The sequence below is a fragment of the Chinchilla lanigera genome, unplaced genomic scaffold, assembly GCF_000276665.1.
Source record: "Chinchilla lanigera isolate Chin_1 unplaced genomic scaffold, ChiLan1.0 scaffold00087, whole genome shotgun sequence".
In the NCBI taxonomy this organism is placed as follows: Eukaryota; Metazoa; Chordata; class Mammalia; order Rodentia; family Chinchillidae; genus Chinchilla; species Chinchilla lanigera.
This window is the reverse complement of record NW_004955488.1, coordinates 5,782,866-5,808,227: the sequence shown is the minus strand read 5'-3', so window position 1 is coordinate 5,808,227 and position 25,362 is coordinate 5,782,866. Positions and strand designations below refer to the sequence as shown.

At 42.4% G+C, this 25,362-nt stretch overlaps 1 protein-coding gene and 1 pseudogene across 9 annotated transcripts in view; one reads left to right on the top strand and one right to left on the bottom strand.

The window, feature by feature from the left end:
* Smap1 (small ArfGAP 1) overlaps positions 1–25,362 on the bottom strand; it is a 108,202-nt gene that overhangs the window by 58,656 nt on the left and 24,184 nt on the right. For 5 of the 9 annotated variants that reach the window (XM_013504423.1, XM_013504424.1, XM_005404477.2 and 2 more), the window contains 2 exons: positions 19,863–19,938; positions 2,977–3,057 (listed from right to left, as the gene is read on the bottom strand). In XM_013504423.1, the coding sequence (XP_013359877.1) occupies positions 2,977–3,057; positions 19,863–19,938 (157 nt within the window). Of the gene's footprint in view, positions 1–2,976; positions 3,058–15,251; positions 15,330–19,862; positions 19,939–25,362 lie in introns of those variants that run through there. The other 4 variants (XM_013504425.1, XM_013504420.1, XM_013504421.1 and 1 more) reach the window with 2 other exon arrangements.
* LOC102028641 lies at positions 23,197–24,239 on the top strand (annotated as a pseudogene).

The window sequence follows — 25,362 nt, the reverse complement described above, 5'->3', positions numbered from 1 at the left end:
TCCAGACGTGGAATTACGACACAGGGTTTGAAGTAACATCAACAGCAGGAGCTCTGCACTCTGATCATACAGTCTGAGCCACAGATGACACCCATCTATGGAATCAAAGGCTGCTGAAAGATCAAAGAGGATATCAGAACTAAAGTTGTTGTAGTATTTCGGCTACAACAAAATATAACCATGTTTGGTATTATAAAAGAGCAGTTCCAGAAAGCTGATTGATAATGTAACTGATACAGTCATACCTGGGTTCAAGCATTTAATTTGATTTATGATTGGGGGAAAGATGGCGACATCTGTGTTTGTTTGGGGAAAACAGCAAAGTTGTATTTGTCACCTGAACACAAGTAAAATTTTGTCAAAAGCTTCTGTGTGGGAACTGAACTGCCTGTGAACAGAAGTGTTTGTGAACTGTTTTATTACCGTACCGTGGAATGGCTGAAATCCTGCCGAAGAAATTACAAATATGCAACTCTGATAAAACAGAGAAAGGGGCTGGCTCTGGTGACACACGCCTATCATCCCACCACTCTGGGAGACTGAGGCAGGAAGACGGTAATTTCAGGTCCAGCCCAGGCAATTTAGCAAGAACTGCTTCAACACAGAGTAAAAGGTAAAAAGAGCTTGGGATGCAGTTCAGTTCAAAGGTCCTGGGTTCAATCCTCAGTACCTGGCAGTACGTACGTATGTACGTACGTACGTGTGTGTGTGTGTGTGTGTGTGTGTGTGTGTGTATGTGTGTGTGTTAAAGTTCATATATTGCAATCATTATAATCAAACTATACTAGAGTGATTTAAGTCACCAAAATGTTCTGGTTCTGTACAACCTTGAAAAGTTGTGAGTATATATATCCACTCCGTCATGCACACACAGTTATTTATAAGAACATACTGCGTAACACTGTAACTCTATAGAACATTTACAAAAATAGAGATGTCAAAAGGATTAAGAACTAGGAAGCATGAATAGACATTCTGAATGGACTGCTTGGAGGCCACCAAATTAGATCACTTCCTTCTGAGAAGTGGAGACAAGAACCAGTAACATAAAAGTGTAACCCACCCATCTCCACCCTCGTTCCCAGTGAGAAATATTTCCAGGGCAAAGTCTGCAGCGGTAACTTGCCTTTGGCATCTTGCCATCCTTCCCATCCTCAAGTACTTTCCTGAGTCCGCCTGTTGACCAAAGCCACTCACAACACTAAACCACCCAACCTAGTGGACCTGTCTGTGCATTTCCAACCTAGCAGTTCCTTCCCAAAACTGTCCCTCACACTTTCCTCATGAACTTACCTTGATCTGTAATAACTCACAGGTTCAAGTCTTCCCACCTTTTTATCCCGGCGGTGTTCCTGCTTGTCACTGATCCCACTGGTCAGACTCAGGGTCTCAGACTCCACCCCCCACCTCCCTTGGGCTGCAGACTTGCACATGAATCACCTACTCAACACGGGCAGCTCTATAGTAACAAGCGTCCAACTTGAGCCCATCTTCCTTCTCTTATCTTACTAACGACAACACCTTCTATGCAGCCGCTTAAGCCAGACCCTGGGAGTCACAGTCCACAGATACTTCCACAATTCATTGATGACCACAGCCTAGACATCTTACAGTCTCTCAGAACCACACTCCTCGGCACCCTCTCTGCTCCCATTTGAGCATGCGCCCCCATCACTTTACTCTGGATGAAGATTAGTTCTCAAGCCTTTGATGGAGCCAGCAGGCAGTACTGTGACCCTGTCACTGTGATTTCCCTCAAAGTTCTTTATGAACGTGCTTGGGCCTTGGTGTGAAGGCCAGCTCCTCCCTGGACTCTCAAAACCGCACTCAGCAGCCAGGTGTAGAGGTGCACGCCTGTAATACCAGCACTCTGGGAAGCTGAGGCAGGGAGAGCTCAAGTTCAGCCCAGCCCAGCCCAGGCAACCTAATGACTCAGTGAAATTCTGTCTCAAAATGACAAGGGTTAGAGATGTAGCTCAGTATGAAGATGCTGAGGTTTAATCCCCAGTGCTAAATAATAAATATAAACATATAAACACATACATACACACATTTTTTAAAAAAAGATCCTTCTCCCCCTTTATTCCTATCTCGCTCCTATTTCAGCCATGCCAGTTCAACTTGCAATTCCTGCTTTCTCTACTTGGGATGCCTCTTAATCTTTAATGGTTATTCAGAGTACAAGATGCATCAAAAGTGTGCCGCCTGTATCAGCAGAGTGATCTTCAATCACATAGTGTACCGTATTCTAAACTGTCACTCAGTTATCTGTTTTCCTCCTTAAATTTATAAACTCAGACCAGGCATGGCGTCATACACCTGTAATCCTAGTGCTCTGAGAGGCTGACGGAGGAGGATGGAGCAAGTTCAAGTTCAGAATAGGCAACTTAGTAAGATCCTGTCTCAAAGTCAAAAAAAAAAAAAGAGGAATGGAAATGTAGGTCAATGCAAAGGGCCTAGGTTCAACCCGTGGTACTGCAAAAGAAACACGGGAAGCTGTCCGAGAGCACAGGCCATCTCTCATTCGTCCTTCTGTCCCTCATGTGCAGCCCTCCATGTATCAAGGAGAAGACCCGGGAAAAACAACGGCTAGAAGAGTGCCTCGCATTCACTCCTTAAGCCCAATGAAATAAACAAGAAAGGTGAAGAGATAAAGTATCTTTCAATCAAAACCTTTCCAAGCAGATCAAAGAATTCCTAAAAAAAGGTCCTATAAGGTAGTTAATAATCACAACAACAAAAAACTAACTGCCTGTTGACACACATTTATGGCCAAATAAATCAATAACTTTGGAAACTAAATATAGGTCAAAGCCCTTTAATTATAACCTAGGGAAACATTCGGGAAATTCTTGCATTTAGTACTGGGGATCATTCACAATATAAATGATTACAGCACTCGCACATTATAGCACAGAGCAAAAGCTCATTTATCACTCAACACTACACAGCGCGACGGTTGAAATACTACCGTACCTCTAATTTGTTTTTCTCAGCAGCAGCTTGCAGAGAAGGAGAAGATACTAGAGGCTGAAGAGGAGCATCAGAGGAAGAAATCTGGAGTACAGACAAAAAGTCAGAAGACACAAAAGGTGGGTGACAAGAACTGGCCGGCATGGGGAAGAAGCATATTTCTGAGACACAAGAGCATTTCAAAGCATGTAACAAAGGGAATTAATACACCAAGAAGGAAATACTACTTTTTAAAAATTTCCATGTGAAATTTCTTAAAGGATTCAGTAGAGAAGAGTGACTATTTAAAATATTCACTAGTTTATAAAATTTAAAATGTACCCAGGTAAGATCATACAAATGAACCTGAAAAGTAACTGTACTTCTCTGACAGCTGACTGTAGTGAAAGTTACCGCTGAGACACCAACACTCCGAAGTATGAAGGCACGCTGTCCCGAAGGCACACATTACTGACAACTTTTAAGAATGAAAAATAAAACAGCTGAATAGTAAAAAGTTAATTGAAGTTTTAATCAACTGCTTAAGAAAACAGAAAAAAGGCTAGAAAGAAAGAGTGGATTAATATACAGTTGAACAGCAGACAGACTTATTATAAAGCAATTTATGTATTTCCTTGAGATCTGCGTGCAAACATCACTTTCAGCACTGCACTTGCTGAATTAGCCTTGAATTATGAGAGTTATATATGCAGCAGAGGCAATTTATACACGAAAATGGGTTTCATCACCTTCCTACTCAATTCCCACATATGTAGTCGATCACGTTAATGGAAGCATTATCTTCCTGCTCTTTACTGCCAAAACCTAACTGAAATACATTTACAAAATGCACAGTAATCTTCACAGCCGTAAAGCCACCGTCTCTATATTGCCCTATCATATCAATAGCACCTATGAGGACTTTTTAAGGATCCTGTTACAAGTGGGTCAATATGTAATGTCAAAGTAACACTGCGAGATGGCAGCTCCTCCTTCAATCTGCTTGTCTTACTAATAAGTTAGTTATGACAGTAATTCTTGAATCTCAACCCAAGGCTATCAACTTAAGAGGTTTTTCGTTTCTTTATACAATTTTGGCTGTTATAATTCTGTAAATTAGTATTTAATTATTCCTAAAACAAATATATAAAGCACACCATATGAGGAAATATTTTCCACTTAAAAAGGTCAAACCAGGTCTTTAAACCTGGTCTGTCCTGGATGTTTACTTGCAGAGATCTTTAATTACATATTCACATGGAAAACAAGAGACTGAAAAGCCATAAAATCAATTAAAACAACTTGCATCATAAAACTGCTTTGCTTAAACTCATGTAAAAGGGAACATAAAAATAATTACACAGGGGAAAGAGAAGTACTTAGAATGTCAAGGGTTACTAATCCTTAGAAACTGGCATGACAATTTGCTGTAAAAGTGTTTGTTCTTTTTTTTTTTCTTTCAAAAAGATTAAAAACTGACTTGGCCACTTATAAAACCCAGAATGAAGACATAAATTTTTATTCAATAAGTAAAACGTAACCAACATCTTATTGCACATCCCCCCAAAAAAAGGAAGGGGAAAAAAGCTTTACTATCATGTTCCAGCTGGGAAGGAAAACAGAAACTTGCTCATCAGCAAAGGCAATGGGCAGATCAACAAAAGGGTGTGCGGGGCATGGTGGTGCACGCCTGTAATCCCAGCACTCCGGAGGCTGAGGCAGGAGGATCCTTGCGAGTTCGAGACCAGCCTGGGCCACAAAGTGAGCTCAAGGCCAGCCTGAACTGCAGAGTGAGACCCTGTCTCAAAAAAAAAAAAAAAAAAAGACAAAAACAAAAACAAACGGTGGTACTGTATACCCACACAATAAAATCCTATGGGTCAGTTACAAACAGTAAATAAGAGCACACACAAAAGCGGAGGGAAAATTCAGCAACACGCTGAGAGCAGGAAGACAGGAGAGCACACAGTGTGCAGTCCAATCACATGAAACTCTGGAAGATACAACGTGCCATAAAAAAAGCAAACGAGTGCTTATCTGGGCCACAGCTGGACACAAAAGAGCCTTATGCAGTGATGAAAAGATTCTGTCATGATTATGGGGGAGGTGGTTACGAAGACATGTGCATTTGTCAGAACTCACTGAACTATACCCTAAAATGCCTACTTTTACATTGGGAGCTGCTGGAGTTGGTCGCTGGTCATGTGTGTGAGGGTAGGACAGAGCCAGAGTGCCTCAGGCTGTCAAGCTACCTCAGCATTGAAAAAAGTATCCTGCTTGGACAATTATAGTCTTAGTCTTAGTCTAGGCAACATTATCTCTCATGATACTACTTTGCAAGTGTATAAAATAAACACCCCTACTGCTGGAGTCAGTTCTCATGCTCATCAGGCAAGAGGTAACTCCACCTGAGCCGGGCTATCACCTCTTGTCTTTATTTTCTAAATCCTCTCGCCGTTTTCTCCCCGGGACCACCAAGAGACCACCAAGAGACCACCGAGAGACCACCGACTCACACAATTTGGTGCCCAACATGCGGCCCCTGGTAAGGAGAGTGGTCGGTGGGAGGACACTCGCCAGAGCGGGGTGGGGGAGTGGATTGGTAGGTCAATAGTTAGCACTGGAGTGTTATATTGACAATTATCAGGTGTAAAGAACGGAGCATGGAGGTCTACTGACCTTACACAATATAGTTACAAAAAATAGGCTTAAGAGAAAACAAAAGAAGAAAACTATATTGTATTACGAGTAATTAAAATGGGACAACTACAGTCCCAAGAATCACAGGAGTATCTATGCGAAAGTGGTTTTGGCGTGCTTGACTCTTATATTTACCTTTCTTTTCCGGATTTTGGTTAAAAGGGGTTTTACAACCACAAAGCCTCAGAGCTCTACTTTAAAATTAAGTCCCGAGCCCAAGCAGGACAAGGATGATGGCACTATGGCATTGTCGACAGAGTCTGAACCCTCCAGCCTTGCTCAACCTAATAAGGAGAGGGGACAAAAGGGACTTTCCCCCACCAGAGAGGTGTTTCCCTGTGAACTCTATCTTACAACACTCGATGGAACTGACTGGGCCACAGGCGGCTATTCCAGTCTTTTCAGCTCAGAGAAATTTTGCTGCGACACGGGTTGGAACTTCCGCCTCTCAAAGAGTAGAGCCATTTTCTCTGTCTCCTTTGCAATCAGCATTAAAAAAAGCCAGACAGGCAGGGGAGCCCATGGAAGGTTTTCAGCATATCTACCCTGTTATTGAAGTTGAAGTCCCCAAAATCCAGGATAAGTTATACACCGCTATGACGCTGTACCTTTCAACACCTTAAAAGACTTAAAAAAAGGGGTTGCTACTTATGGCCGTACTGCTCCCTTTACCTTGAGTTTATTGGAAATTCTAGGACAACCGATTATGGCTCCAAATGATTGGAAAGGAATCGCTAAAGCATGTTTAAGTCCAGGAGACTATCTGACGTGGAAAGGAAACTTGAGTATTGCACTGACCAGGCAGCTAGGAACGCTACTCACAACATAGCCATTACAAAAGATACGCTTATTGGGGAAGGTGACCTTGCTACCACGAACAACTGACCTTTGAATTGCCAGCATGAGAACAAACCAACACGGCTGCCATGAGGGCTTGGAGGAAGCTTCCTTCTAAGGGAGAGGCAGCCCTCAGTTTGGCTTCTATTCATCAGGGCCCTGAGGAACCTTTTCAAAATTTTGTCGCACACTTATTGCAGGCTAGTGAGAGGATTATAAATCACACAGAAGCTAGCAAATTAGTAGTTCAGCAGCTAGAAAATGCAAATAAATGGTATAAAAAGGCTTTAAGAGCCCACAAAAGGCGGGCCACATTGCCGGAGACGATTCGGATCTGTGCAGATATTGGCCCCTCACAGGTACAGGGAGCTACTTTCGCAGCAGCTATTACTCAGGTTATTCACTCAGGAAGGAAGGGTAAAAACAAGGCCATTTGTTTTTGCTGGGGAAATAAGGGGCACCTGGTCCAGAATTGCCCTGCTTCACCTATGAAGGCAGCACAGATGTTATCTGTAACTAAACCTTGCAGTCCTTGTAGAAAGTGTCAGCGAGGGTATCACTGAATAATCAGTGTTGAGCTAGAACTGCTGGGAAAAGTCGGCTCTTTCTGGGAAACCCCCACTGGAGATTCCCTCAGCCCCATCAAATAATGGGGGCGGCCCAGGTGGCTGCAGTGGGGGACGAGGTGCTGGGTGCGTTCAGGTACCCGGTGGGGTCTCCCCCCTACCTCTTCCCCTACCCGCAGGATGCCAAGGGCACCAATGGTTGGCAGCTCGGCAGTGAGGAACACACTCCTGCCCTGTTCTCCGCCAGGCTCCTGTCGCACGTGAGCCCAGGCTTCCGGTTGGGCCCCTGCAGGCCCAGCTGCTGTGATGCGGGGGTGCAAGTGAACCAGCGAGGCGACGCACTGGTACAATGCATGCCCAGGCAGGAGATGCCGCTGTGCAGGGTCCGGGACGCAGGAGTCCCAGCCCCCCCACATGCTTCCCTTGCTTCTTTGCTGAGAGCTCGCCCGTGCATTCCCACTGCCTCACTGGCTGCCGGGAGGCGGCCCCGGCAAGCACGCAGGGCCCTGTGGCACCAGAGAATAAGGGGGCAGCAAAGAAGGCATCCCCACCGCCAAGGGCCAAGCGGAAGCAACAGGAGGCTCTAAGTGGTGAGGCAGCCCCGCAACCCGTGCTGCGGAGGCCAAGGTGGCTCCCGGCGGCGGGGAGGGAATAGGGACAGTAGGGACACAACCATCACTGTGCAGGAAAAATTGCCCCCATGTGCAGAGCCAAGCAAGAAGCACTCGCACCTCCAGCAGAAATAAGGCTATTACCACTGCAAGGACTGCAACGTCCGCTGAGAGTGCATTCGTTTGGTGTATCCAGGGTACAGATAAGGTTTAAACAGTTGTGCAGAATGTGTAAAAATCCTACAACCCTTACCGAGGGAAGGCTATCGCCTGCCAAAGTTGTAAAAAAACTCAATGTTCATGCCCAGTAAGACTTCGCCATGGGGACCCCAAACACTCCCATCGCCAAGACCTGCGTGAGACACGCAGGAGCAGGCGCCTGTCCTGGGATGGCACCGGGGTTTGGAATCTGGGCAAAAGCAGAGTATCCGGTGGCCGGAACAAAAGCGATGGCCAGCACACCACGCAACTTGCTGGACCCCAAGGCGATAAAATGGAAGCTACAGCCACTTACTGCCGGAGCCTAAAGCGACCGCGCTGCTCTGCCCAAGGCTGTGCCCGAGTTTGGCACCGGAAATTCACCCAGCTCAAATTGGTGCCTGCGCTCAGAATTCGGGAAAAAAACTGGACATCCGGTGGCTAGTGAGGGCCCAGGGCTCGAGCTACAACTGGTGGCCAAGAAACTCTAGTGCGCCTCAGTCAGGCAGCCCGCCTGCCCGCACTTGTTCGCGAGGGGGAAAAAATGTGGGCGGACAGCCCATTCCAGGTACTAAGCCTGGAGGCTCAGCTAGCAGCTCACCTCCCCTGAGGCCGTGGAGTGGAGGTTTTGACCTTGGTCCCTCCTCCAGATTGGTATTAACTCCTAAAATTCCTACTGGAGTCTACGGACCTTTGCCTCAGGATACAGTGGGACTCCCGCTAGGCCACAATTTATTTTTAAGACCTTATTTTAAAAGGTCTTCAGGTTTTGCCTGGTGTTTTCGATGCTGATTATACAGGGGAAATCAAGATTACGGTTCAATCCAGTCAAAGTACTGTTCAAATCACCCCAGACTCAATTAGTCATTCTTCCCTTGACAAAAATTGGAAGATTTATAAATAAGGAAAAGGGATCCAAGGGCTTTGGGTCTTCTGATACCTATTGGGTTCAAAGATAAAATTGATTATTTATAGGAAAAACATTTTTAAGGGCTCCTAGACACAAGTGTAGATGGCCTCTGGGTGTGGCAACTGCAGGTCCATAGGGTATGGTTGGTATTTCATGGTTTACAGGAGGGACTGAACTGCTGACCTTGAGGGATGCAAAAAGGCCATTCTGTTGGGAATAGATTCACAAAGAGTAAAGCCTCACAGAGAATCAGAGCAGAATTTAAAAAAAAAAAAAAAAAACACAGCTTTTACATTTTCCCCTTAAGGGGATGCATTTAATCTGTTTCCATCCTCAAGATAAAAAGTTTGCCTTTAGTTTAAAACAAATCGTATTTTCTAAGGTTTACAGTAAGGGAGATATCCAAGCCCAGCACTCTGGAGGCTGAGGCAGGAGGATCACTGCCAGTTCGAGGCCAGCCTGGGCTACAAAGTGAGCTCAAGGTCAGCCTGAACTGCACAGTGAGACCCTGTCTCAAAAAGACAAAAAAAAAAAAAAAAAAAGAGATATCCTAAAAAGATTATTAAGAACCCCATAATTTCCATAAATAAAACTTGACAGGTTTTTCCTGCGCAGAGAGAAGTAAAGCAGACTAAAATGCCTTTACTGTAGCCACAGAGAAGACCACAGTAGGAAAAGAGGGACATGGCACTTCTGAGGGCCTGTCGTGGGGTCAAAGGTTAAATAGGCCCAGGCTGGAAGCAGGGTTTAGAAGGTGGACAGCCTGACACAGCAGACCAGGACTGGGCAGGAGCGTGGGAAAAGAAAACAGGATATTAAAGGAGGTACGAAGTCGTAATTTGCGGGGGTTTTTCCCCCTCGCGAACAAGTGCGGGCAGGCGGGCTGCCTGACTGAGGCGCACTAGAGTTTCTTGGCCACCAGTTGTAGCTCTAGCCCTGGGCCCTCACTCTAGCCACTGGATGTCCAGTTTTTTTCCCCGAATTCTGAGCGCAGGCACCAATTTGAGCTGGGTGAATTTCCGGTGCCAAACTCAGGCACAGCCTTGGGCAGAGCAGCGCGGACGCTTCAGAGGAAGAAGGGCAGAGCTTAGCACATGACCTCGAGCGGCCAGCGCCATATTGGCTTGGTTACATACTGGCTCAGTGCCATAGCACATGACCTCCAGCGCCATATTGGCTGGACACCAAAGTGACTCAGTAGAAATTACAATAAGGCGAGAAACCCACCAGAAACTTTGTCCCTTGTCTCAAAAAAAAGGGGAATTTCAGTGACGGATTTGGTCTTCCAGAGTTATTGCCAAAAAACTTCCTCATTTTAGATTATACAGCTAATAAAACTGTCTTGTTTTAATTACAGTTTTCTTCTTGAGATCATATACAGGATTTGGGGGCTTTTGTGGGCCTTTGGTGCTCTCATGATTCCGGGTGGTGGTGATCGCCTCTTTTGCAGTCCAGAGTTGGGTGGGTGTTAAAAAAAAACTTTAGTATTTTACAAATAGATATAAAAGTTTAAAATACAATCTAAAAACAGTGTGGTTTAAACAGCTGCTTGAGTTTGACATCCCATTTAAATAATGGCAGGCCTAGTGTTGGCCTCCACAGAGTACAAGCTATGATAGCTTTTTCACAGTTGGGTCACCTATTCCAACAGACAATTTACCCAAACTGTTTCGACCAACCTAAATGCTTTTCACACTACTTGGTAATATTAACTGGCTCCATCCAGATTTTGGACTTATTTCTTTGGTGTTATTAATTGTTATTATTCTTCAGACAAGTTATTTCAAATTACTTCTGCTTTCACAGATGGGTCATCTTAGGTTAAGGGAGGTTATATTATGGCTTCCTCTTCCAAAATATTGGATACAGGTTTCTCACACTGTGATCAAGATTCAAATTATAAAAACATAAGGGGGAGTCCATCCCTCCCACTTCACTTGTCGCTATATACTAATTAAATTTTTAAAATTTTACAAAAGATGGAAGTACAACAGAAGAAAGATGGTCCATCAGGTAAAAGAAAAAAGGTTAGGAAAGGTCCTTTGGAAATATCTGCATACTAGACAATGGAAGGGACCCAGTCCACTACCTACCTGGGGTAGAGGGTGTGCTTGTTTTTCTAGAGAACACTGAGCGACCTATGTGTGTACCAGAGCATGCTGTCCAGTTATCATGAACTCAGATGTGGAAAAGAAGTTGGTTCTACCTTTCAGGAAGCTGATATACAGTCCTGTGACAGTGATGCCTCAGCTTATAGACAACAATGAGGCCAGTTTTGACCTCGGGCCTACTGAAGAAGCTTACAAAATGGAAATCTAAGATCTAAATAGGTAATAAAGTATACAGTATAGGGATACTGAGCTGAAAGTTAAGAGAATACAAAATATACGTATTCATTATAGATAAAAGATTCTATTCCTTCCAAAGATTTTTCTAAGACATCTCTGATAATTGACAAAATCTGACTAGTCTATTTAAATTATAAATTTCTAAAATTGTTATAGAGTTATTATAATTCAATTTGGTCAAAAATATATTTGAGTGCACTCTAATTTTGTAAAGATGTTTGTTCTGTGTACTTGTTTACATGTTTGTCTGCATTCAGTGAACAGCTGTTCCCCGTTATTTTGAGCTCAACAATTTTTCTTTTATCATTTGTTCATAATACAGTTGGGTCATAGATTTAAAAGCATGCATTCACCTGAGTTACTAGCTGGTTTAAATGATATCAATATTAATATATTTAACAACAGTCCTTAGAGTGAGGAGAAATTATTGGGTAGGACTCCAACTGGTGAACAGAGGAGTGGCCAACCTTTAGTCATTAATAAGGAGCCCCCAGTGATCTCCATAGTCTCTTGGGAGACCCCCCAATAATTGGGTCATTTGGTCAAAAGAAAGTTTTTCAGTAAAATTACAGTAACATTTTCTCATAAAGAGGCTCTTGGTTCAAAACTAAATTTCAACAAATGTTTTCACATGTGTACGGTAATTCATTAGTGTTAATCTTATGGTGTACTAAATATATTCATGATTCTGGATCTACCGGTCTTCCAAAATGTAAAACAAAAATTGTGTATTACGATAAGACTTTCCTTCAGATTAAGACCTCTATCTTTAACAAAAACTTGTGATCTATATCCCATTAAAGGACAACAAATTAGATAAAAGCTTCCTGTGTATTAGACACAATTGGTTAAAAAGGTCATGCTATGTCAAAATGAAAATTTAAGTATGTTACAAAATGTCATCATGATTGTCATGTAGCAATGTTACGTATGGCTTTGACTTCTAAATTTCTGTGTAAAAAATATGCAACTGTTTGTTAACACTCTCTATTAGGATTTAAACATTAGGATATCCACGGTTGTTAAAAATAATGACTCCATTTGTATGTTCTAAGGTGTTTGCTATTCAGTTCAGATTGTTGTATTAAGATTACCGTCTCCATTACAATATATCATTAATATCATTATATCATTAATCTTCTCTGCTGGATGTTTAACAACTGAGGTTTGGAGACCAAAAATTAGAGAGATAAATTGGGCTAGAGGACAGCCAATATTCTGGCTATGCCCTCTGACGTCAGTATAGACTCAGGACGTAAGAGAACCTCTGCTGTGACATCCTATAACTCGGCTGAGTCCCTGATTTTCTGATAAAGGAAATTATGGGACCACAGAGGAAAGTGATTCTATGATACATAGAGTGTGCCTAAGGACAGTCACCAGGAGAGAAAAAAAATCTCTCAAGCTTTCACAGATAGCAACTTGGTCAAGCAATGGCCGTGACTCACCCAGATGGCTGACACTGACAGAAGATCAAGAGACGCTGTACTTGATTCCAAGATGATTCCTGAGGAGACTTACCTGACCCTAACCTTTTGATAGATAGCAAAAGGTTAAATTTTTATTTATACAGGTCTCGTTTTAACTTGGTCTTGAACATCCAGCAGAAAAGTGTAACCACAAGATGTAAAGAAGAAATGCCACAGTGATAGGTTAGCCGTGAAAGGTTCAAGTCACCAACAACTTCTGCCAGTTGCCAGCTACAGTGATAACTGACCACTGTTACGGACTTTGGACTATATTCTTCAAGGACAGTTTTCCCGGCTTCAACTGAACACCCATCACTTCTGCAACTAAACAGAAAAGGGAGAGATGTTGGGGGCTGCTGGAGTTGGTCGTTGGTCATGTGTGTGAGGGTGGGACAGAGCCAGAGTGCCTCAGGCAGTCAAGCTACCTCAGTATTGAAAAAAGTATCCTGCTTGGACAATTATAGTCTTAGTCTTAGTCACTAGGCGACATTATCTCTCATGGTACTACTTTGCAAGTATATAAAATAAATGTCCCTACTGTTGAGGTCAGTCCTCATACTCATCAGGCAAGAGGTAACTCCACCTGACCCCAGCTATCACGTCTTGCCTTTATTTTCTAAATCCTCTCAACATTTTCTTCCGGGGACCACTGAGAGACCACTGATTCCCACACTTTTACTGTCTATAAATTATACCTCAATAAAGTTGATCTTTAAAAAGTCAGTGAGGAGGGTAAAGTGCCTTCTGTGAGCAAGGGATGAAGAAACAGAGGTGAACACTGCGAAATGGAAAATACACTACAGAACATGGAAGCAGAGGATGCAAGAAGAACAGAAAGCAAAAAGAAAATACAGAGGCCAGAAAAACTAGGCTTTCTTGATCCTTCTCTCTCAATCTCCCAAAACCATCTACTTCTTACCACTCCACTAACATCTTAGTAGATAATCACTAGAACCTCCTGGATCAGCCCCCCTCTCACTGGTGCCCATGCCCCCAGGCTTACTCTTCTCCAAATCTGTTCTCTACACTTCATTTCGACACACGAATCTGATCAAACGTGCTTGCTTAGAAGTCCTACATAGTCTACACGCGCTGTGTAAGAGCAAGGTCCAAACTAGCGTCTTACCCCGGCACGGCTACTTCACCTCCCTACCCACCTGCCCTCCGCTTCGCCACACACAAACCCTTCGGGGTCAGCTCCCCAGCTTCTAATAGCTCTCCAGTCCTCTGCTCTCCTCGTTCCCACTGCCTGCAGCACTCACGCTTCCTTACAGTTCCCGCCCATCCTTCTGTGTGGAGTCGACAACGCCTCCTTCAGGAAGAAGGCTGGCTAACTAGCTAAGTTAGGAAGGAAGATGGAGAATTCTAGAAAACTTTCAAAGGTTAAATCCTGGCAAGTCGTCTTGCAGACCAACACTGGCAGGCTCTCAACAGCTCGGACAGATTAATGGAAGAGAACTGAAGCCAAAGTTTGCCAAAGGTGTAAACTCTTGAAGTACTCGTTTTTCTTATTTACATGCTTTTTATAGCCTTTGCTGCTACCACTTGTCTGGAGGGCTGGAGCTGGAAACTGCCCATACGTGTGAGGGCTGGGCAGAGCCAGACTGCCTCAAGCAGTCAAACTACCTCGGGCTTGAGAAAAACATCCGGCCGGACAATTTCAGTCCTTAGTTGCTAGGCAACATGCCTCTCAGGATACTAACTTTGCAAGGGTATAAATAACTTCCCCCACTATTGTTGTTCAGCCCGCTAGCCCTCGGAGGTACAGAGGCCACGCCACCTGACCCCGGCTTTTGTCCGTTGTCCTTGTTTTCTAAATCCCCTCACAGCTTTCTCCCAGGGACCACCAAGAGACCACCAAGTCAATACAACCAGTCTTCTTTGCTAATTATCACAAAAGTTTACTTCTAAAACAGTTCAGTGCTAAGCACCCTACTAAGCATCCTGTATGTCTTATCTTTTACAAGTACTGTACTAAGAAATGCAGACACTAATGATCATCCCCACTCTATAGAAAAGGAAACTAAAGCTGTAATGACAAGATGTAACAAAACTACCAGTCAAAAGATACATTCCTTTATACTATGTGATATAAAACAGAAAGAGGTAAATAGTTCTGCCACCTAAGGAGAAAAAGGGTGACAGAGTAGGAGGGGAAGGGGAGGGAGAGAAAAGGTGGTGAAGGAAAAGAGCAAATAACAGGCAGTTCTCCTTCACGTACTCGGGACCTATTAGACCTAGGATCTCACTCACCACTGTACTTCCAGTTGTGGCTGAGGGGAGGAAGGGCAGAAAAGATGGATTTCTGCCCTCTAAGTGTTTCAACTTTCTTCTATTACTCCCTGAATTACGGAATGGTCAAGGAGGGTTGGCTGGCTGTACATCCACTAGAAAGGCAGATTCTAAAAAAGCTGCCCAAATTGCCACCTCTGGTGCACTTCTAGCGTAACATCCTCCCCTGGGCTATAGGCAGGGCTGTGACTATGACCTAGGATGCCGAAGAAAGTGTGCAGGGGTAATTCAGATCCAAGTCAGTTCAGGGAGAATTAATGGAAAGAGAAATTACCCTAGATGGTCTCACCTAACCAGGTCAGGGGGCACTTCAAAGCAGCGAGGCCCTTCCTAAGATACGAGATTTGAAGTAAGAGTGTAAATCTTACTTTGTGCTCTCCCACCATGTCTCCGAGTACCCTCGAAGAGGTAAGCTCCCAACGACGACAGGATGGGGTTATCTGCCAAGGACCTTAAAAACAGGCCTCAACTGACATTAGAACAGGGAACCCTAGGCGCACAGTCACAAAGACATGAGTTCTGACAAGAATGTGAGCTTGGAAGCAACCGATGAGATCAGAGCCCTGGCCAGCTCTGATTTCAGCCTACTAAGATCCTGAGAAGTTCTCAGGCTTTTGGCCCACAGAATCTGTAAATTAATATATCTACTTTAGGCAATTAAATTTCTAGCAATATGTGAAAAGGCAACTTAAATACAACTGCCATTCCCTACATCAAATCTGTGCAAAACTCTGAACAGTCGGGCACGCAAGTCCTCCACACAATGCTATTTGCCCTTGGAGACTCACCTCTCCTCAGTCATTCTGTCCTCCTCTACTCGCCCTTCACTCCGTCACACGCATCAGACCGAACAGCCCTGTGGACTACTCACCAAACCAGCCCCGGTAACGCAGCCAGATCCGCCTCCCTCACCTCACGCAGATGGGGGCAAGTCGCCTTGCAGCCTGACATGTCTTCCCTGCTTTCTGCATATTTCTTTCTTACATACCAGCCCATTTCCTCTTTGCTGCAATCCTCTTTCCCCATTAAGGATAATCTCAACATAACTCCTTTGAGAATTATCCTGATGAAAATTAATGAGTGCTACCTAACTTCTGTGCTTTCAGAACACTTTTGTTCTTCTATTACACCAATTACCACACTCCACTTTAGAAGGTGGTTCACTGCGCACGTACGTTTTCTGTTGAAAATGTCTGAGTAAGCTGCTTTTGAGCAAAGGCTATTATTCCCACCTCAGTGCGCTGCATTAGATACTTCCTCTCCATGTCTGCTGTGTGACTAAATGACAGGCAAAGGGGTAATCCAAGGGTCCCGCAGAGCAGCCAACTTCTGTCACCTGTACGGAACTTCAAAACGAGGCACAGTGCTCGAGAAGGAGCGAAGGACACACTGAAGGGTGACGTGAATGAACTCAAGGTCCCACGCTGGTCCCCAGCACATGAAGCTACCCCCAACACACACAGGTCTGAAGCTACAACCCAGCAAAAACCTTTTTCTAGTACAAAAACCTTTCTCCTTAGAACATCATTTCCTTTGTTTTTGTCTCATCTGAACTTAACTTTTCTCCCTCAAGCTTCTTCCCTTAATTGACGCTTCCGGCCACACAACACTCAGTGCTGCAGGGGCACCACAAACTCGTCCGTCAGGGTGGCACGGAGAGGCCTCCCTGTCCTCTCCAAAGGACCGTGTTTACACGGCCAGACAACACATTGCTAACAGCCCACGGAATGCTCCTCACCATCACACAGAAACCCCTGGGAATGAAGGTGGCTCCACCCTAGCGCCTCCCACACACTACACCACGGTTAGTGAGGCCTGGTTCAGAAACAAATTAAATGGCCAGCAAGGAAGTGGGGCAAAAATGGAGAAAACAGCAAAACTCTTTGCCATTACTGGTTTTTTTTTTTGTTTTCTTTTGCGGTACCGGCGATCGAACTCAGGACCTTGTGCTTGCCAGGCAAGCGCTTGTGCCATTGAGCTATATCCCCAGCCCCTGTCATTATTGTTGTAGTTTATTGCTCTGCATTTTGTCACAGTGTTTACACATGTTTATGTCACAGACAGGCAAGAAATATGTTGCTTTGTGTTAAAAGGTTAAAACACTGCCTCGCAGAGAGAAATAGGGTCATCTTTAAATCCTCACTGCAGTACTTAAGAAAACAAATTAAGAACAGTAACACATCCTGGAAGCACTAAAAAAGATACCTGAAACAAAAAGAAACAAGTTATAAAGTCGAAACATAAAACTCTGAATTTGGAGCTATTTAATATAGGAGGAACAGTCAAACAAAGCTTAACAGCAGTCACCACACCTTTTTATCTGCGTACAAACAACTAGTGTTCAAACTGTCCCTCTTTAGGTACACCCTTAAGTACCCTATTACTCTTAAATATCTTAGCTACAAAGAACTCACATTTTGCCTACATTATGGTTATTTTTTTAAGTACGTATTTGCCATATACAGTGATCGCATTCATCACAGAGAATTTGTACCTATACCTAATGTCTCAATTCTTTTGTTATTATGGCTATTTTTAATATCTGGTCTAAGCCCCATCTGACAGAGCTCTCTGAAAACAAGGGTTATGTCTTCTTCCAGTGTCCTAAGAGACCATCAGCATAGATTAAATGTAATTTTTATGAAATTTTATTTCGTTAGTATTACAAACTCAGGCATAATACAAACTTTTACTCCCAAATGTACAAAAATGGAGAAAAATTATAGAATCAATACCTCTATAAAACATTAACATTCACCAAACATTAATATGTAGAGAGAAGTATTTCTCTCTATTGACACTCATGGACACACACACCTCAAAACTATCACTCAGCTGTTAAAGAATGACATAAATAGGTGTGATCAAGAAATATGGTGAATATTGAAGTTTTAAAAATTATTACAGTAAAAAATACACCGCCATCCTTCTCAGAAGACCCCCTTACTTTGCACACACTGACCCAGTGCTCTTGCCTCTTTCTGAGGCAGTTCTGGAACCCTCTTTCCTGAGTGTCTTTACTTGCGCTTCCATGGCTGCCTTGGTGTCTTGAATCAATTCAAAACATTTACTTTTCACGGTCATGCTAACTTTGGAGAAGAGCCACAAGTTGCATAATGCCAAAACCAGTGAACAGGTGGATGAGGCTACACCATGATGTGTTCTGAGCTACCTTTCTGAAGGGACTTGGTAGCATCATTCACCACATTTTTTAAATCACATTTTGTAAAAACGAAAAACAAGACTTGCAAAATGCTTCAGAAAGCGGCATAAAAGTGTTCAAAATAAGGGGGAGCATTCTGAGTGGGATTAATGGTAACGTCTTTAATAACATTTTTTAATTTAAACATTCACCATGTATTTTTATCACATTTAGCAGCACAACACTTAATATCTAAATATTGTATTCCATTACACATGTCCTATGAATGAAACCATTTCCCTAACAAACCACACCATTATCACACCCGAGGTGGAAACAACCAACTGTATAACAACTATCATCCAATGAAACAAACATTTCCCCACACGTTACTACATAATTTCCACTGAGTTGTCAACAGGACTAAAAACTGCATAAATACAACTTTAAAAACATTCAGAATTAAGAGCATAATAATTAAAGCAGTGTGTTTTATAAAGTATTCTAAAGTAATTTTCAACATTTCACATGAAAACACATTACTTACACGTACTTAAGTTAGTTTTTTATACATTATAATACTTAAACCAGTCTTAAGTTTATAAACAGTGTAAATATCATTCTCAACAATATAAAATTTTTTTTTCTCTTTTTTTGAGACAGGGTTTCACTATGCAGTTCAGGCTGGTCTTGAACTCACTATGTAGTCCAGGCTTGCCTCCAACTCACAACGATTCTCCTGTCTCTGCCTCCTGAGTGCTGGGATTACAGGCGTGCATCACCACACCTGGCAATAATGTTATCTTTTAATCAAATTTTCAACACATCTCATCTCTACTGTAAATGCAGCTCAGATTTCACACACACAGGCTCTAGACCTTTCCTCTAAAATATATAACAGTGATAGTTTTAAATATTTAAAAGGTTATTTTTCATGATCAGAGACAAGATATTAAAATATCCTTTTTCTGGCAGGATTTGACTGAATTTTTAGTAGACTGCTTCTTTATGCGGACCAAAAACAAAACTACTTTGCATACAAAATGAAATTAAACTACTGTCTCTGAATTACTTAACAAATGACTGCCACATGGTTAACCAGTTTTTGGCTTGCTTATTAATCTAATAATCAACAGCCAAAAAATGACTTCAATAATAAAGGCAATAATCTTTAAACTATAATCTATAATTAACTAAGATGGATCTATAATTAACTTTTTGTAAAAATTAAATTTTGTAAAAAGCGGTTGATATATTTGATTACTGCTACCGTAAGGTTTTAACTATTACAAGTATCAAAATGGCAGATAATAATCAATGCGAATGGCATGCTTTCATATACTCCTAGAGTACTTCTTTCATGTTTCAACAGCCCCAACCAAGCTCTGGGGTAATGCAAACTTGACTTTTTCTTTTTCATATCTTCCCAGTATTTAGCAAAATAATGTTCTCTCTTTTCTCAATTAGGGGCTTTATTCTTTTTCATAAATTTCATAAAATTAACTTAGTTAATTATCATGTAAGCAGACATTAGATTTTTATTCAGAATATGCTTTTTCAATCAGGAGTTTCATTTTGTAAGAGCTTGACATTATGTGACCCTGACATTTTCTTTTTTATACATCATTAAGTTTATTAGTACAGTTCAGATATACACAATGATCTCATTCATCATATGGAACTTGTACCCATACATGATACACCCCAAAATTTTCTAATATTCAAATATTTAAACATATGCAACTAATAAATTTTTACAATAAAATGAGTTATATTCTATATTAAAAATCTGAAATCTAGTCAACAAACATCAATTGAAGTTGAAGTTTTTACTTACATTTGTAATAGCTATAGCATTTTTATCGTAGTACTTCTTCTTTTCATATTTATCTCTGATGAAAAATTCTACTGCTCTGAAAACAGATAACTTAAGGAAAACCAAGAGTTCAGTCACATGGAAATGTCCCTGTATTCACTATTCTCCATAAGGCCTACTGGCTAAGTTTACATTTCCTATTCTACAACTTGTGCTTCCTCTCACATTATTTCTGCAACTAAGTTCTGTAAGCTATTTTGTGTTCTCCCAAAGGTCGACTTCTTTCAGAGAAATTTCCCATTGAACAAAAAATGCCAAACCGACATTCAGAGAAAAAAACCACTGACTGCAACTCTTGAGTCCTCTGTTACCATCGTCACCCCCACCGCCAAACTCTAAATTCAATTCAGGTTCATTCTGCTAGGCATTGTCCTGTATGTTGTACATACTTTGTTTCCTTTATGTCCTCCCCAGTAATGTGTACATATTGCTACCTGCACATCATAACAAAGAATCAGCAACCTGAGAGGATTAAACTAGCTCGACTCCAACACCAATGTTCTTTCCCACTGTACAGATACCACAGTTATCAGAGAGAGGTGAAAACAGAATTCCTTCTCCATTAGAAGTGGATACTTTTTTACTTGCAAAGTTGAGGAATAAGAAGTCAACAAGCTAAAACATAAATTTCTGCTTATAAGAAATTTTTCAGAAAGTATCTAAGAAGAACCAATTTTTTAAAAATTATACAAGGTCCAAGTTGAGACACTGTTTTCAAGGATATAAAAGTAAAACACATAAAGAGAAGCACTCACTAGGACTTTCCTAATTATCAACAGAAAACATTACTTTTTTAAAAGCAATCAAATCACATCATAAAGTAAATTCTTTAAATTCTAATGGAATTGAAGGACTGTGATTTAAGGAACCTGGTGTCTGTCTAGCTGATCCCGGCTTCTATATGCCTCTTACAGCAAAAATGCCTCACACAATCTTTATGTATTCTTGTACAAAATCCCAAATATAAGCTTCACTGTTAGTTCACCTCAAGAAGCCATGGCTTACCTAGGGGTTAAACACACGTTTTCTTGAGGGGCAGATCTCATTTGAGATAGAAGATCAATAATACAATCTGGTTTTTATTTTTTTTTTTAGTACCAGGAATCAAACTCAGGACCTTGTGCTTACCAGGCAGATGCTTATGCCACTGAGCTATATCCCCAGCCCCAATAATACAATTCTAAAAATTAGAAATAAAACAAAGATATGTGAAGGGATCAAAGTAAGCAATATACTGATAACAGTTCAAATTTAAGTGACTGATTTGGGATTTATTAAATAAAATTCAAAATAGCCCAGAAACTTTTCTATGCCTGCTACAAAGCATTAAGACTTCTAAATTGGGGCTGGGGATTTAGCTCAGCGGCACAGCACCTGCCTGGCAAGTGCAAGGTCATGAGTTCGATTCCCGGTACCAGAAAAAAAAAAAACAACAAAAAAAAAAGACTTCTAAATCTTCCTATCACTAATACCGCTGATTAGGTGTGGTGCACAACAGACCTCCTGGGACTGAAGTAATTAAAATTTGTAAATAAGATGAAATATCCTAATAGTGAAAAGCTTAATGTAAAATTTTATCATGTCATGCACTAGCACATGCAGCCTATAATAAACCATATCCCCCACGAAAAATTACACTTTAACAACAGCTTTTGCTAACTTTTATGAACTGTAAAGCTTTTTATAAACAACAAATCTTGTGAAGACTATAATAAGGCCTGATGTTATATAAATTTAACTCAGTTTGGTTTCATTTGCCTCTGGAGAGATCTATTCATACCTACAAAAGTACAGAGGTGCTAGGCTCTTCAAAGAGCCATGAGCTTTAGAATGTTGAATGGATGGTGTAGAGGATTGACAACTGGTGGTCAACTTATAACCCCCAGCTGAACTGAGTAAGCGTGGTGCTGGGTGTGGGAGGCCACCTGAGGACTGTTGCCAGCAGCATAAGAGGCAGAACTGGAGAAGAAGTTAGGCTGTTGGGAGCTGGTAGAAGCTGTAAGAAGCTGCTGGTTCTGTTGGAGGAGCCTGTCATGCTGGCTTTCCTGATGAACTTGGCTTTTTTTATCCTCCAAGGAGCTCGGGGCCTTGTTGGCACTGAGAATAGCTTTGGTTCACTTTGGGGGAGCTCTGGTCCTCACTCTGAACATTGCTTCCTTGTTCCAGAGGGGAAGAAGGTGCCCAGCTCAGTCTCCTGAAGAAGCTTGCGGCATTGGCTTTCCTGATAAGAACTCAGCTGTCTTCACCGTTAGAGGAGCTCGGGACCTCACTATTGCTGAAGATGGCTGTGGTACCTTCTGCGGGAGCTCTGGTTCTTACTTTGAGGATAGCTTCCTGGCTCCAGTGCAGATCCCTCAGCCTGCTAGCACAGATCCTTCATCCCGCTTGCACAGACTTTCTAGATTTCACCACTGACCTCTGGGCCTTCCCTGCACAGATCCGTGAAACAGGACTGCATGAGATATTGTTATGGGCTCTGGCCCTCCAGTTGGATTCATGGGAGGCATCGTTATGAGCTCTAGATCTTCAGCTGGACTCATGCAGGTCATTTCTATGCAATCCAGGCCTTCGGCTAGATTTCTTGGTCTATAGTGTGTGGACAGATTTCCCGCACTCTTTTGTACATCATTCTTTGGGTGACTATTGTAAATAACCTTATAAACTATGTGTCCTGTACTACATTGTTTCTCCTTGCAAAGTAAGTCCCAAACCATAACAGATGGATTGATAGAAGGCAAGTGGGCAAACAGGCTGTTTTTCTTACTAGTCTCCCTAACAAAAGTTCCAAAACAGTGTTGGATAGTTAATAGGTGAAATAATAAAAATGTTCTTGTAATAGCGAGACCTTTTCGTGAGGAGGGGATAGGGAAGACAGTATGTAGTCCAGGCTGGCCTTGAACTCACAACCTTCTTGCCTCTACTTCCCCAGCACTGAGATTACAAGTGTGCACCACCACAATCTTCTCCAACTCTCAGGCTGAAGCAATCCCCCACACAGCCTTCAAATTGGGGCTAAGATGAGCCCCACCATGCCTGTGTCTGTCCATCTGTCTCCCTCCGTCTCTATCCCTCCCACTCCCTCCGCCAACCCCCTCTCTCCCTCCCTCTCTTTTCGAAAGGTTGTAGCATTACACTGCACAGGGAACTAATCTCATGGTTCAAGTTTTCATCTTATATTTTTAACATCGGTAGTCATCGCTCTCAAATATGTTTAGATGCAGTCCTTCTTTTAATAGTTCCCAAAGGGAGAAGCTGAAGTCAACATCAAATTTGAAATATTTAAGCTACTTCCACAATGCAGAGAATTAAGAGCGCTGTTGTGGGTGATGGTGCAACTGGTAAACATGTCTCCTGATATCCTATACAACAAACAAATTTTCATCTGAATATGTACTGTCTTGGTTACTTTTCTCTCACTTCTGAGATAAAATACCTGATGCCCAAATTAAGGAAGGAAAGGTTTATTTAGCTCACAGTTGGTGGAAGTTTCAGTCCATACTTGGCTGGCTCCAAGGCAGAGTGGCACAGGGCAGAGGGCAACAGTTCACGGTGGCAGAAGATGGCAAAAGCAACCAGAGCAAAAGGGAGGAAGGGCAGCAAGCAGCCTCTTTCCCTCCCTTACATATACAAACTATCCACCCCAGGGAAGGTGTAGCACTCACATCCATAATCCCAACACTGGCCTAGGTAGGGATCTATCAAAAATCTAGAAGCTCGCCCCATGACTGCATGAGGATTTGTGGGGGGGCGTGCAGACATAAACCACAACATGTACCAACCGTTTTTGACAACTACGCAGTCACAGTTATGATTGGTAGAGAGCCATATATTCTTGTGCATTTTGAACCGCAGGGCAAGTGGATTATGACAGATTACGACCACTGAGTTATCCACAAACAGATGTATTTCTAGTCAGTTCTTCAGTGGTCTCTCCATCCTCATTTGAAAATGTGAAAGTGGATGCCTGAGACAACTCACCACCATCCAAAGACTCCTTTCTTACTTGCTGGGACCCATCTCAGAGATGATCCCTTTACTTCTGAGAAACTTGCCAGGAACAAACAGAAACCTATCACTCCAGAGACTGCTGAAAAGCGGGCCTGCGATCTGAAGTCTGTCAAGTGTGTGGATGTTCTGTGCTCACATGGAAAGGCCTAAAGGATGTGTCTCATGAAGCAATATTGGCTGCCCTGGAGCCTCCAGAACTGAAGACGCACCGCAGGTGTGTGCTGCTATGAACACCTCTTCAGATGCTTTCTGCACAGCTGGTGTCGGCATCATACTAAAAGCAATGTTTCAATCAAACTAGAGATTAAAAATTAAAATTCGTTTCTGCAACAATGACAAATGCCCTGTACCTACCCACACGTACTCGTGTGAGAGAAGGCCGACAGGTACGTCCCCACCCTCCCAGTACTAGTTAATTGTGAGTAATTGTGACTGTCAGAGAAGTGATCAGCACTAGTTTTTGTTTTGTTGTTTCAAAAAACTTTTTCTGGTTGTTGTTTAAAAGTAAGGCACGTTAGTGAGGACTCTTAACAGACTAATTTGAGTTGTTGAAGCTGCTCCCTGGTTCCACTTTAGAGTAATCTAGGACATCTTAGTAATTTCCTTTCCTTTCTTTTTTCTGGTGGGGGGGGGAGTGGGGGGTTGTTTTTTAGTCTTGTTTTTTAAAAATTCATTAACCAGTCGTCAGCCCTTAGGGGTGGAGGATGGATTGATTCCACATTCCACTTCCCAGATCTAGTTTAGAAAAATATGTTCCCCACCTGGTACTCTTAGGAAGGAGTATAGTAAATGCCTCGTTTAATAACGTACTCCTTTTCGGAAGTTGCCTTTTCTCCCCTTGAATAGATCCAGTGTTTGATGAAACTCATGAAAGTGCGTGGAAGCTGTCTCGGCCCTCCTCTTTTCTAGGGTGCACTCTGTATGTGACTGATTTGTTTGCCACTTCCTGATTTTTTTTTTGAAGTTAATTTTAACTTGTTTCACTGATAAATGAAGAAAAGTATTGCACCTTTCGAAATACACCAAATGGATTGAGTCTGTAATTTAAAAAAAATTTTCCCCATCAGTCATTGTCTTATACGCTTAGTACAGATTTGCAATTCAGTAGTGGTTGGTGTTCCCAGATCCCAGCAGAAGGCCTGACACAGAGGAAATACGTGGGATGCTGCCACTAGACAGATGCCTGTGGATAACTGGCGTCCTCTTTCAGGTTGTGAAGGTACAGGCCTGCTTCATTCAGAAGCTATGTGTGGGCAGGGGTGGGGAGAACACTTAACCAGCATGGGGACCAGCTAGGAGAATCCCCTTATTTCTGTCTTCCATATGAGGAATCCCATAGCAACTGGTTGAGGCTCTAGAGTTTAATAAAAATCATGCAAGGAGTCTTACGAATGTAGTGGATGGCAACTCTTAGCATATCATTTTTAAGATAGAATAATTCTAGCCTTAGTAC